General features: G+C 43.7%; 2 protein-coding genes and 1 long non-coding RNA gene across 4 annotated transcripts; 1 reads left to right on the top strand and 2 right to left on the bottom strand.

The window, feature by feature from the left end:
* The first annotated feature begins 3,534 nt into the window (after window positions 1-3,534).
* On the top strand, window positions 3,535-4,659 carry LOC112180204. The gene is made up of 2 exons (XM_024318726.2): window positions 3,535-3,817; window positions 4,195-4,659. The coding sequence occupies exons 1-2, from the start codon at window positions 3,634-3,636 to the stop codon at window positions 4,449-4,451; spliced, it is 441 nt and encodes a 146-aa protein (XP_024174494.1). The 5' UTR covers window positions 3,535-3,633; the 3' UTR covers window positions 4,452-4,659.
* Window positions 4,660-5,507: 848 nt separating this feature from the next.
* Window positions 5,508-6,309, bottom strand: LOC112181407. Of its 2 annotated transcripts, XR_005804364.1 has the most exons (3): window positions 6,065-6,309; window positions 5,840-5,935; window positions 5,508-5,616 (listed from the first exon to the last, which is right to left on the bottom strand). It is a non-coding gene; the product is annotated as an uncharacterized LOC112181407 (long non-coding RNA). The 2 variants fall into 2 exon arrangements; XR_002928847.2 differs by having other exon boundaries at window positions 5,840-6,309.
* A 5,244-nt stretch (window positions 6,310-11,553) lies between these two features.
* Window positions 11,554-12,504, bottom strand: LOC121049245 (protein NYNRIN-like). The gene is made up of 2 exons (XM_040505923.1): window positions 12,096-12,504; window positions 11,554-12,035 (listed from the first exon to the last, which is right to left on the bottom strand). Exons 1-2 carry the CDS (start codon window positions 12,502-12,504, stop codon window positions 11,554-11,556), a joined length of 891 nt encoding a protein of 296 aa, XP_040361857.1.
* Window positions 12,505-13,336: the final 832 nt, after the last annotated feature.

The following is a 13,336-nucleotide window of genomic DNA, read 5'->3' as shown; positions in this document are numbered from 1 at the left end:
TAGAAGAAAGAGCTGACGGAGCCATTTAGGATCATAACCCCTCAAGCAACACGTGCAATATTCCCACTCTTCAAGCAAGAGCTGACGGAGCCATTTACAACATGGCCTCAATACAAAAAGCAAGGAAAGAACTTGAAAAGGGTGCATGAACGTTGGCAAGAATGTAACTTCAAATTCACATGCTCTGAAGAAGATGTAAAGAATGCATTTGAAAAGCATATTGAAAATCGATATCCTGACTGGATGAGCGCAATAAGGAATAGCATTTTCAAAAAGCATAAAACCGCTGCAACTCGTTATGCTAATTGCCCAAAAGGAATAAAGCGAAATGTGTGGGCCCAATTGGTTGAAGAATGGTTGAAACCTGAATGGCAGGTAACTAAATATACTAGTTTTCTTCTGTTTAAAATTCATTGAGGCTTTTCTCATTCGTTGATGTTTTTCATAAGAGATGAGTAAAAGAAACAGAACTAATCGGGATAAATCAACCATTGTTCACACAACGGGCTCAGTTCCAATGGCAAAATGGGGCAAAGAGGAGGTACGAAATAGAAACATTGGAGTTTGTTATTCTATGTTATTGATTCAATATATATCTTGGTTATTAATTTGAATAATCTATTACTTTTATATAAATTGGAAGTGAATGCTATATATGACTCTCTAATTATTTAATCTAATAGCTTGATCAAAATGGAGTCGAACCTAGCCCAATAGAGTGTTGGAGGAAGTTCCATGTAAGTAAAGCAAAGGACAGACAAGAAGAACATTGGAAAAGTGACAAGGCTAAGGAAATTTATGTAAGTTTCTATACTGGATTCGTAAGTCAAATTTTTTTCTATTCATATATTATTGTGATGGTTTACATATGATTAAATTTATATAATTTTATTTGAAGGATGATCTTACTGAAAAAAAGAATAGAGTGGAAGAGGTGTTTGGTGAAGCTGATGATTGGGAAATATATCAGAAAGTGATTGGTGGGCCTAGTCACGGTCGTGTACTTGGTTTAGGTGCTGGGGTGAAACTAAAAGATTACACTTCACCTAACCAAACTTGTAATAAGCCTACATATTTGGAACAAAAAGAAGATTATGAAAGAGTGAAAGGCCAAGTTGAATTTCTGACAGATAAATTGGACAAGTTGACTCAAATTGTTCAAAGTTTGCTGCCTAATACCTCAGACAATTCTAAAGCAAGAAACTCACATTCTATGGTACTATTTCTATCTTTCAAATATTTGTGTATGTTGCTATTGTTCATGTTATTTACTGCATGTTTTAGCTCTTACTTAGTTTGCATTCTAACTTCTTTGTTTTTCTTTTACAATAGGACAATATTGCAACAGATTCAAGTGCACACCATGATGAAGTTGGTGATGAAGATGTTGCTGGTGAATATGATGCAAACTCTAATGAGGACTTTTATTACATATATTGTTAGCTTCCTTGCTTAAGAAATGATTATATTATATATAAAGACCAAATTTTGAATATTTATCTTTGTTTCTTCTAATGCAATTTTTTTTATGAAGATTTAATTGTCTCCTTGTTTGTTTAATAAAAAAATTATCTTGATTCATCTACCTCTTCCAATCAGGTTAATTGACAATTAGATTGAGTGGGAGGAAAAAAAAATTGCTAACAAATTTCAATGAATAAATCTCGTGGAAAACCATTTCCGACCACAATATCATTCTCGGAAATATTAGATTATATTTTTCCGACAGAAAATATCAATTTCCGAGGAAAATATGACCCTCGAAACTTATTCGTTTTCGATGCCAAATAGTAGTCGGAATTAAATATTCTTATCGGAAATAGTTTTTTCCGACCACTCCTATTCGTCAGAAATAAGTCCTTGGAAAAAAATGGATTGGCTAGCAACCAATTTTTTCCTACAAGCTACGAATTATTTCCAACAAACATCTTTTGTCGGAAATACTATTTGTCGTCGTTAAGGAGTAACAATTTCCGACCACCGAAAAATTATTTACGACCACATCTGACTGTCGGAAATATATCTTTTTCCGAGGGGTGGTCGGAATAAGACTATTTCTGATGGTATTTTTTCCGAGGACCACCGAGGGCACCTAGCTGTCGGAAATAGCCTTTTCCAACGGGGAAAGTGCCTTTTTCAACCAAACGCCACCCTTGGAAATGACTATCATTGTTGTAGTTTATGGTTTAGGGTTTAGATCTCGTGGAAAACCATTTCCGACCACAATATCATTCTCGGAAATATTAGATTATATTTTTCCGACAGAAAATATCAATTTCCGAGGAAAATATGACCCTCGAAACTTATTCATTTTCGATGCCAAATAGTAGTCGGAATTAAATATTCTTATCGGAAATAGTTTTTTCCGACCACTCCTATTCGTCGGAAATAAGTCCTTGGAAAAAAATGGATTGGCTAGCAACCAATTTTTTCCTACAAGCTACGAATTATTTCCAACAAACATCTTTTGTCGGAAATAATATTTGTCGTCGTTAAGGAGTAACAATTTCCGACCACCGAAAAATTATTTACGACCACATCTGGCTGTCGGAAATATATCTTTTTCCGAGGGGTGGTCAGAATAAGACTATTTCCGATGGTATTTTTTCCGAGGACCACCGAGGGCACCTAGCTGTCGGAAATAGCCTTTTCTGACGGGGAAAGTGCCTTTTTCGACCAAACGCCACCCTTGGAAATGACTATCATTGTTGTAGTGACAGGTGTCGGGCAACAGAGATGAAGCAGGGACAAAATCGTCTTTTCAGCTAAGACCGGCTCGGCTCGCGCTGGCACTGTTCATAAGCCGATGAACAGTGCGTTGAGAATTAGTATATAGTAAATATCGGTCAGTTTTCGTCCTTAAATCATGAGTACGTAGTCCTGACCTCTCGGAAGCTCATCAGTGATTACACATGTGAAATAAGTAATTAGTGTGCGATTGTGCGAAAGTGGAAACCTGCCCATGCTTTGAAGTTTGAACATACAAATCTGAGAGTCTCGACTTGATTAGTTGAATTTGAATCATGTTAACAAACTCAGACGTCCTTGGATGACCTTCATTTCTTAATGCGCCACTAATTATAGCCACCGCAGGAAATTATAGTTCAAGTGGATAATGACCAATTTACGATGACTAACGCACTAGGACATCTCATCGTCGAAAAAAACAAACAAACACAACAGTACAACACAACACTGCGACATCTCCCTTGTCAACTACTCGTTTTACTCTTCTACCCCTCCCATTTTTAATTTGGTCATGTGGTCATACTGACAGAGTCCTTGTGCTCTCAGGCGAGCTATATTTATTTACTTTTGTTTTTTTAAAAGGCATTTAATTAGTTACATAGAAAGAGTTTTGGCAATTCAGTAATTACCAAATGAGAAATAGGGATTGGATTTTCTCCTTCTGGAATCTGCTCGGACATTGTTGAATTAGTTGACAATAAAGCCTCACGTTTTCAATTTTCACCAACCAAAAGTAATAGGCTATTCTATAATCATTTTATTTTTCCTATATAAACCACATAAGCCCTCAAGCTCTCACCACCAATTCTAAAGGCAATTCAGTAGTTTCCTAAGTGATTATCAATATTTTTGAAGGAGTAGAAAAATTTGAGTTTAAGACACAGTATGGGTTTGATGAATTACAGTCGTGCACAATTAGGGTTCATTCTCCTTGTAGCTGCTACTTCTCTGTTAGCAGTGAGTGAGGCCAAAACTATTGTCGTCGGAGGTTCTGAAGGCTGGCGTTTTGGTTTCAACTACACTGACTGGGCTCTCCAAAACAGTCCCTTTTACATCAACGATGAATTGGGTGAGTATCATTTTGCAAATGATTTAACTCCCTTCAGTTTAGCTTATGCCAAGTAAGAAAATTGATCTTTCTGAGTTGCTAGGAAGAGTTTCGACTTTGGTCTATGTAGTCTGTCTATTTTCTAGTCCATATGTGCCGCACTTGTTAAGATCACAGCTTTTATGGAAGAAAGACGAAACCCTAAAACTTTCCTGGACTTGCACCATCAAGATACTTTAAGAGTTCCGTTGCCACAAATGAAACTACATGCATAAACAAAAGTTGAAACTCTAGTGAACGACAGGAGACGGAATTTATCATTTGAACTTTTCAATTATGTGAATGTCAATTGTTTTTGTGTACTACTACTTATGTGCTTAATTTGTCTATTTTTGCAGTGTTCAAGTATGGTCCGCCAAGCAAGACCAACTCTGGTTACAGCGTTTACTTGCTCCCAAACCTGTGGAGCTACATTACCTGTGATTTCAGCAAAGCCAAGATATTGGCGAGTGAGACTCAAGGAGGTGGTAAGGGCTTTAAGGTTGTGCTGAATCAATGGAGGCCTTACTACTTTGCTAGTGGTAACAAGGATGGCTACAATTGCAAGGATGGACTCATGAAGCTCTTTGCTGTGCCACTTCCACATTGGAATTAAGTATTGATTTTTGTAATCCTACACATGCACACACAAACACAACAGATTGATTACTGGATATGAGTGAAAATAATGGAGATGGGTGTTCTTCTTCTTTCTTATGATACGATTGTACCCTTGGTATTAGGGATAGAAGTGTCTTAATAGTTGTGCTTTGTTTTTCGATTTACACAATAAATAAAATTTTGCTTGACATGCGAATCTTAAATAGTTGAGTGATTAAACAAATTCATGAACTCTGTAGAAGAACATAGCTAGAGCATATCATGTGCAAAATTTCATCGACTGCCTTTTACTTTAACTCGAGGTAAGATTTAATGATTTGATTTCACACTGCACACACTCATTTTCTCATTCTCAAAGAAACTCCTCAACTCCCCTAAGACGAAATTTTACAGTTTGAATAATTTTGACCAAGAACTCAACGTCCAACCCTAACTAGCTAGCTGCAAGAATCTAATCCAACTTCATCTGAGGATCCTCATCCATTTTCTTTATCAAATATAATATTTTCATTTGAATACATAAAATTACAGGGTCAGAACAATATTATAGCGCCAAGCAGGCTCTTGATCATGCATTAGAAAACCATCCAAAATCACTTACTACAGACCCGAGATAACCTTGATGGTTTAAGTTTAATAGATGGAGAAAATTAGAAACAAAGGAACACCATAAGAGCAAGTTCACCCGTTGGATCACCTGGCACTACTAGAAATCTCCACATTTCACACTGATATGAATTAGTCCCTTTTGTCCCAATACACACTGATAAGAGTGGCTCATCTCATTAGCCACCATGCAGCCACTAATGAGGAATCAATCCCCTCTATTGCAGGTGCTATTGGGGCATTACACACCAATAATTTAACAGTGTCATACCTTTAACCAAAGCAAAATTGCATTTCAATCAGTGCCAAAGCAACTGATCCAAATATCAGTGGCTTCGGAATTCCACTGATATCAGTGGCAAAATCATTAAACTGGATTAAAAAAAATAGGTGCCAAACACCGTATACTATATTCAAAAATGCATCATACAACAAATTCACCAACTAAAAATTTCCAATACATCCAGAAATAGAAAAATTTCTTCTCCACAACTGCAACCCTTCTTTGATATGGACAAACTCTTTCAAAGCAAATGGTAACGTGCTCACAGTACCTGAAGTTCAAGAAAAGAAGAATTAAATTTTGCACTGTGAAGTATTATCTAGCAACCTATGCATTCAATTCTATAAGAAATCCAAACATGACATTTACAAAATAATGTATAGAAAAACATGACATATATTCTCTATAAACATTCCAATACTGCACACGATGCTTATTCAAACATATGCCAAACACAAAATAAAATACAAACAAGAATGGCTTCCAGTTCTCACCACAATGATTTGCTAGAGTGGCCAAAGATATTTACTGCTCGAAGGCCATTCTCCAGTACCACCATCTCAGGGTTGTCTATTGTGGACCATACATACCTTCCAACACAATCAAAAACCCAAATTTCAAAAAACACCCAAATAATTCCATCACACATAAACATTCAAAATCTGCAGCATGCAAGCTATAAAGCTATAAAGATGAGAGAAGAGAAACAAGATGGATACCGCAAGCGTATTCTGAAAACCGTGGGAGCGCGATTGAGAGAGATAGTAATCGATCCCTACTCTAGGCCCAGGCCCACTCCCCCTAACCAAGCTTCTGTTTCAATCACCGAACGCATTCGATGGCTCCAACACCCATAACAACTTCACCGCCCTCCAGCCAACAAGGGACCGAGCAGATCCAGACCTACAAAAAACCGAGAAGATCCAAACCACTATCGTCGTCGGAGAATGACACAACAGATCCAGATCCACCACTCCACCGCTAACAGACCACCGAAGCCTCGTCGATTTAAACAAACCACCCGTCTGATCTGATGTCGAAGCTTTTCTCTCTGTTGCACGTGCGAAGCGAACAAGAAAAGTATCTTCAAATTGGTAAGATCAAACTGAACAAGAATAGGGAAGTCGAAGGTGAAGAGCATGAAGAGAGAGGGCTTGGTCAGTGATTGATCCAGAACAACAAATGATTTTGGGAGGAAGAGGAGTTTAAATGATTAAATCTATTGGTGGATGTTTCTGGTGGCTTTCTCCGGGTACCTCACATAGAATGCTATACCGTCTGGGGTACCGATCCAACTCCTAAATCCTGTATCGAGAACACAACGTTAGAGGGGTAAACCGTACCGGACGGTTTACACCTCTCCGATGCCTGAGTGAGAAACTAATAGATGTGTATCAAGTAAATAGTGGACAAAGGAGTTATTACCTGTAAAAGGTGGTTGTGCTAATGTCTTTATACTCGAGCATGGGAAAGGAGTCTCCCCTATCTTCGATGTGGGACACAGGTTGTTCTTCTGATGCCATATCAGCCCTCTTGTTGTGTAAATAGATGGGCTGTGCTGGCCTTGCCCCGGGCCCTGGGTGCCCGGGGTGGCATCCCATATGAGCCCCGCCATGGTGGGTCGTGAACCCGGCCCATGGCATAGTACCTGGGAGTACCGATGGGGCCCAGCCGATAGTGCCAAACTTAGTTGAGACTTCCCTAGTATGTACAAGTCCCCCAAGTTCCTGTTCAAGATGTTTCTTGGGTGGGGAATTATTATTATTTTGTCTCAAGGTTTGGCACTAGTATGCCTATAGGGAGTCCCCCAAGTTCCCGTATAAGAGAAATCTTGAGCGGGTTACGCTGTAGGTAGGTAATCTACGCGCTGGGATAGGATGAGGGTTGAGTCTCTGGTACCAGATGGGGTGGAGAGAGGACTTGGCTCTGACACCCGATGGGATAGAGAATTTGAGCCTCCGGTACCCAATGGGGTAGAGAGAGAACTTGGCTCTGATACCCGATGGGGTAGAGAATTTGAGCCTCCGGTACCCAATGGGGTAGAGAGAGGACTTGGCTCTGATACCCGATGGGGTAGAGAATTTTGAGCCTCCGGTACCCAATGGGGTAGAGAGAGGACTTGGCTCTGATATCCGATGGGGTAGAGAATTTTGAGCCTCCAGTACCCAATGGGGTAGAGAGAGGACTTGGCTCTGATACCCGATGGGGTAGAGAGTTTTGAGCCTCCGGTACCCAATGAGGTAAAGAGAGGACTTGCCTCTGATACCCGATGGGGTAGAGAGTTTTGAGCCTTCGGTACCCAATGGGGTAAAGAGAGGACTTGGCTCTGATACCCGATGGGGTAGAGAGGTAAAGAGAGGACTTGGCTCTGATACCCGATGGGGTAGAGAATTTTGAGCCTCCGGTACCCAATGGGGTAAAGAGAGGACTTGGCTCTGATACCCGATCGGGTAGAGAATTTTGAGCCTCCGGTACCCAATGGGGTAAAGAGAGGACTTGGCTCTGATACCCGATGGGGTAGAGAGTTTTGAGCCTCCGGTACCCAATGGGGTAAAGAGAGGACTTGGCTCTGATACCCGATGGGGTAGAGAGTTTTGAGCCTCCGGTACCCAATGGGGTAAAGAGAGGACTTGCCTCTGATACCCGATGGGGTAGAGAATTTTAAGCCTCCGGTACCCAATGGGGTAAAGAGAGGACTTGCCTCTGATACCCGATGGGGTAGAGAATTTTGAGTCTCCGGTACCCAATGGGGTAAAGAGAGGACTTGGTTCTGATACCCGATGGGGTAGAGAGTTTTGAGCCTCCGGTACCCAATGGGGTAAAGAGAGGACTTGGCTCCGATACCCGATGGGGTAGAGAGTTTTGAGCCTCCGGTACCCAATGGGGTGAAGAGAGGACTTGGCTCTGATACCCGATGGGGTAAGCGGTGCATGTCAGCCACGTGGGGCAGACTGGGTTGTGCAATAAATGCCCGTCCTCTCATCTGCCAATCTAAAGAAATGGGGAGAGGCGTGGGACACGTGTAGCGAGATCCTGTGGTTGAGGGCTTTTCTGTTTCAACGGCCCAGATGCTTTGGAGATTGAATTTAAGAGGGAAACTGATTGTTTCCCTTCACTTTTGCGAAAAAGCTCAGAAAACCTTGAAGATTTGCAGTGGGGAAAAGGGAGAGCCAAGGGAGAAGTGTGCATGCTTGCGGAGTGATCGATCGATCGCCTGTTGAAGAAGAGGTTAGATCTCTCGCCTTGTTTGTATGATTTTGTCTGGTCTCTCGTTTCTGCTTCTGCCATGGATGTTTTCTGTTGTGGGTTTGCCCTTCTGTGTTGTTTGCGTAAAGAAAGAACACGAACAATACTAGTGTGGGTTTTGCTTCTTATTTTAGATTTTTGGGTTTGTTCCATTCTCTGGGTTTTGTTTTGAATTTCTGGGTTTTGTTTTGAATTTCTGGGAATTTCTGGGTTTTGCTTGAAGTGGGGAGTAATCCGCGCTTCAAAATGGTCTTAGATCTGGTTAGGCTAACCCTTGTGCTTCCGATTCCAGATATAGCGAGTTTTGAGGTCCCCGGTATCGTAGTTAGGATGGAATCAGAAACCAGGGGTGGGGATACGGGATTGTCGTACCAGTCCTCAGCCAAGCAAGCTGAAGCGGATATCGATCGGTACTTAGCCCAAGTAGATCAATTAGCAGAGAATACCGGATCATCGACTGGGATGTTCTCGGAGAGCAGTGAGGAGTCCGACGAGGGTGAGAGCGAGGGTGGATCTGCGGAGGCCCCGGTAGTCACGATGGCAATTGCTGAGGGCATACCGAAGCCTAGGTATACACTTGCGGACGGGACCGTATGCGACGAACCCGGGAGAAGTATGACGATGAAGGAGATCATCGCCATGCAACTGAAGTGGGGAATACCGGACGCGGTGGAGCTTAGGCCTCTCAAGGATGGAGAGATGGCCGCGAATCCTGCCCCGGGGTGGGTGGCGCTGCACGAGAACCAGTTCCACCAAGGGTTATCGCTACCGCTGCCCCGGTGCCTACAGTATCTGTTGTGGATGCTGAACCTGTCACCGGGGCAGTTGACCCCGAATGCCATTCGACAAATATACAGTATGATGACCGTGTGGGACTTGTGCCAACAAGGGTGGCCTTCCGTAAATGAATTCCGCGCGGTACACAGGGTCCTGTACTCAAAGAAGCTATCCTGTGCAGGTACGGTGACATTTGCCACTAGGGATTACGAACCACTAGTTACCGACATGCCTTCCTCGATGAGCAAAAGGTGGAGGAATAAAGTATTTCTAGCTGGGGGGCGGTGGCAAATTAAAAATAAGAAGTGGCAGCTGACCAATACCTTCCAAGCTATCGGGGACCAGGCCTATACTTTATCTGAGATAGAAAGGAAGAGGATAGCCCGGGTATATGCTGTTTGGACAGAGAAAGAGAGGAGCTCTTATAGATTCATCCGGCATTCTATACTTTATAGGCTAGGGCTAGGATGGCTCCCCGGTAAGGCCTAATTTTTTTTTATTTTTGCACGTCACTCGTCCTTTTTACCTTTGACTAACCTTGGAACTGATTGCAGTGAAAGCGCTGAAGAGGAAACCCCGGAAAGGCAAAGAGGAGGACAGAATGGATGATGATCAGTTGATGGATATGCTGATGGGCCAGGGAGAAGACGCCCTCCACATTGATGTCGACCTAGGGTTGAAGGGTATGGGTCGGTCCATTGAAGAGACCCTATTGGAGATCACTGATGCGGGATATGGGGAACCTGATCCTGACGCTCCCGTGACCCAAGTCGTGCAGCCTTCTGCTGCTGACGTCATCACGATAGCTGATACCAGGATGGGAAAGGTACCGGTCCCCGTGTCTATTTCTTCTCGCTCCACTGGGAGCGATGAGGCATTGCTTCCAGGTGAGAAGAAAAGATCACATAGGCACCGGCACCGAAGTGATAAGGATGAGGTGACGTATACTGGCCGGGATGTTAAGGGATCCGGTGCGAAGAGGCAGAAGAAAGATCACCCGGGACCAAATTTGTCACCTTCGCTTGGCTTGTTATCTCCTGCCATTCCGGTAATCCCTAAGAAGCCTATCAAGCAGCTGTTGAGTGAGTATGGGGTTGCTGATGAAAAGTTCGTGCGGTCCATGCCTAGTGACCTGAAGGACATTGACCTCGATCGGGTGCTGGCCAAGGACAATACACCCAAAGAGAATCGCCGTCTCACCCGGGAATCCATGATGCAGGTATGGTTTTGCTTTACCCTTGCAACCGATTATTATTGTATATATATTTTAATCGGTGTGTTTGCAGGCACTCTTCAATGTGTACGCGATTGATGCCAGCGAGGAAGATACTCATCTGAAGGAGGAGGTTAGCAATCTCTCCAGGCAGGTGAAGTATCTGCATGGCGAGAAGGCCAAGCTGGAGAAGGAGCGGGACTCAATGATTGCCGAGATGGATGCGGCTAAGCAGCGCATCGTGGAGCTTGAGGGTGAAATCTCTGAGGCGCGGGAAGAGGTGAAAAGTGCTCGGGACTCTGAAAAAAAAGCTGCAGAGTCTGCCATGTCATGGAAGGAGAAGGCAGACTACCTGGAGGATCGCCTTCCCGTGGAGAAGCACGAGGCTGTTGAGGAGTACAAGTTCTCCCAAGAGCTCATTGCTATGCTAACTGCTGCTCAAGATAAGGCTGTCATCATGAAGTTCAAGGAGTGGGTGGCGGCCGGGTACTTGGATGAAGCCAAATTCAGGCGGGGTCTTCTTGAGAAAAAGAAGAAAGATTTGGAGGCGACGGTCAAGTCTGGTGCCGGCAGATCCCAGAGTACCGGTGGCGAGCAGTAGTAAATTTTTTTTTTTTTTTTTGTGTAGAAATTATCCGTTTTGAACAATTGTCTAATTCATGTGCCTGGTAGTCCAGGCTTTTTGTGAATGGAAATTTTTTGAATTTGAATGGGAATTGGAAAGGAATTAAAATTTCTAGGATTTCGTACCTTAAGCATTTGCTTGCATCACTTATTACCGGAATAGAGTAACTGACAATAGCTATGTCCGGGAATGTCCGGTGTAGGTAAAAAAAATGCTAGAAACGGTCTGAATAATTCATTTTTCCATTCAAATACCACATGGTGGTTAAATACAGAATGAGTACCCGATGGGTAGCTTGCCATAGCTATATGGTCAAAAGCAAAAGCTAGGACAAGATGCTCCCGGAGCTACTTGTAATAGTACCGCAGGCGCTGGGTATTCCATGGATGCCTGGAAACGACCCCGTTCATGTCCTGGATGAAAAAGGTTGCGGGGCCTACCTCTTCAATGATCTCGTAAGGGCCTGTCCAGGATGGATCCAGTCCCCGGGGCTCTGGGTAGACTTGCTTCATGACCCATTCCCCCAACTTCAGTGTCCGGGATTGTACCTTGGCATCGTAATAACGAGCTATCCTCCGCTTGTTTGCCAAGTTATGCATGTGTGCCACATCCCTTCGTTCCTCGAGTAAATCAGCATCGAGGTGTAGGCCTTCTGAGTTGGTACCCGCATCAAAGTATTCGATCCGGGGACTCTGGATTTGTGTTTCAATAGGGAGTACCGCTTCTGATCTGAAAGCCATGAAGAAAGGGGTCTCTCCGGTGGCCTCCGTTGCCGTGGTCCTGATAGCCCACAACACCTCCGGGAGTTTAGCAGCCCAAAGACCCTTGGCTTCGTCAAGATTCTTTTTCAGTATTTTCTTGATTATCTTGTTGACAGCCTCGACCTGACCGTTGGTCTGAGGGTGAGCCGGGGAAGCATAGAGGATCTTGGTGCCCAGGTTCTCTGTGTAAGCCCTCAACTCATCATTGTCAAACTGGGTACCATTATCCGTGACTATGGTGTCCGGGACTCCAAACCTGCAGTAGATGTTCTTCCATAGGAAGTTTTTAACCTTTTCCGTGGTGATGGCGACGAGAGGTTCTGCTTCTACCCACTTTGTTTGGTAGTCCACAGCGACAATGGCGTATTTGAACTGTCCCACCGCTGTGGGAAGTTTACCAATTAAGTCCAAACCCCACTGACAGAACGGCCATGGTGCAAGGAGGATGGAGAGGGCAATGGGTGGTGCCCTTGGGATATTTGCATACATTTGGCACTTGTAGCAAGAACTGGATATTGTTTGGGCTAGGGCCGACATGGTTGGCTAGAAATATCCTGCCCTTAGGGTCTTATGTGCAAGAGATCGGGCTCCGGCATGGTTACCGCATACACCAGCGTGTATGTCCTTCATTATTTTGTGACCTTCCTCCGGTGTTACACACTTCAGATTGGGAAAGCAGTGGCCTCTTCTGTACAATTTGCCATTCATGATCGTGTATCGAGCTGACCTTAACTGTAGTCTTCTGGCCTCGGCCTTATCGTCAGGTGCTAGGCCGTCGACCATGTATTTCAAAATTGGGTCCATCCATGAAGCTGTGTGATCCACCGTAAATATTTCTGATACCGTTTTAGAAGTGCTAGGTCTTTCGAGTATTTCAACCTTAGTGGCCCCATAGGTAGGACTTGGAGAAGTTGATGCAAGCTTAGCAAGGGCGTCTGCCTTGTCGTTTTCTGCCCTCGGTATTTGGGTAAAAATGTAGGAGGTAAATCTCTGAACTAATGCTCGGGCTAAGGCCTGGTAAGAGGACATGTGGGGCTCCTTTGCCTCGAAGTTACCGCTGACCTGGTTTACGACTAACTGAGAATCACTGAAGATACTAAGGTGCTGCACCCTTAGTTCCCGGGCGATCTGCAGACCTGCTATGAGTGCCTCGTACTCTGCGGCATTGTTGGATGCCTTGAAGGCAAATTTGAGGGCGTACTCGTAGACTTGATCGTCCGGGCTAATTAGCAGGATACCAGCTCCACTGGTTTTCTTGTTGGACGCGCCATCAACGTATAATCGCCAAGTTCTTGGCGGAGGTGGATCTGGGGCTAGTGGTTCAGGTGATTCCAGGGGTGGGCTATGGGAGGGAATTGACTAGGAAATA

The sequence above is a fragment of the Rosa chinensis genome, chromosome 1, assembly GCF_002994745.2.
Source record: "Rosa chinensis cultivar Old Blush chromosome 1, RchiOBHm-V2, whole genome shotgun sequence".
In the NCBI taxonomy this organism is placed as follows: Eukaryota; Viridiplantae; Streptophyta; class Magnoliopsida; order Rosales; family Rosaceae; genus Rosa; species Rosa chinensis.
The sequence above is the reverse complement of the archived record's forward strand: the minus strand, read 5'-3'. Positions and strand labels throughout refer to the sequence as shown.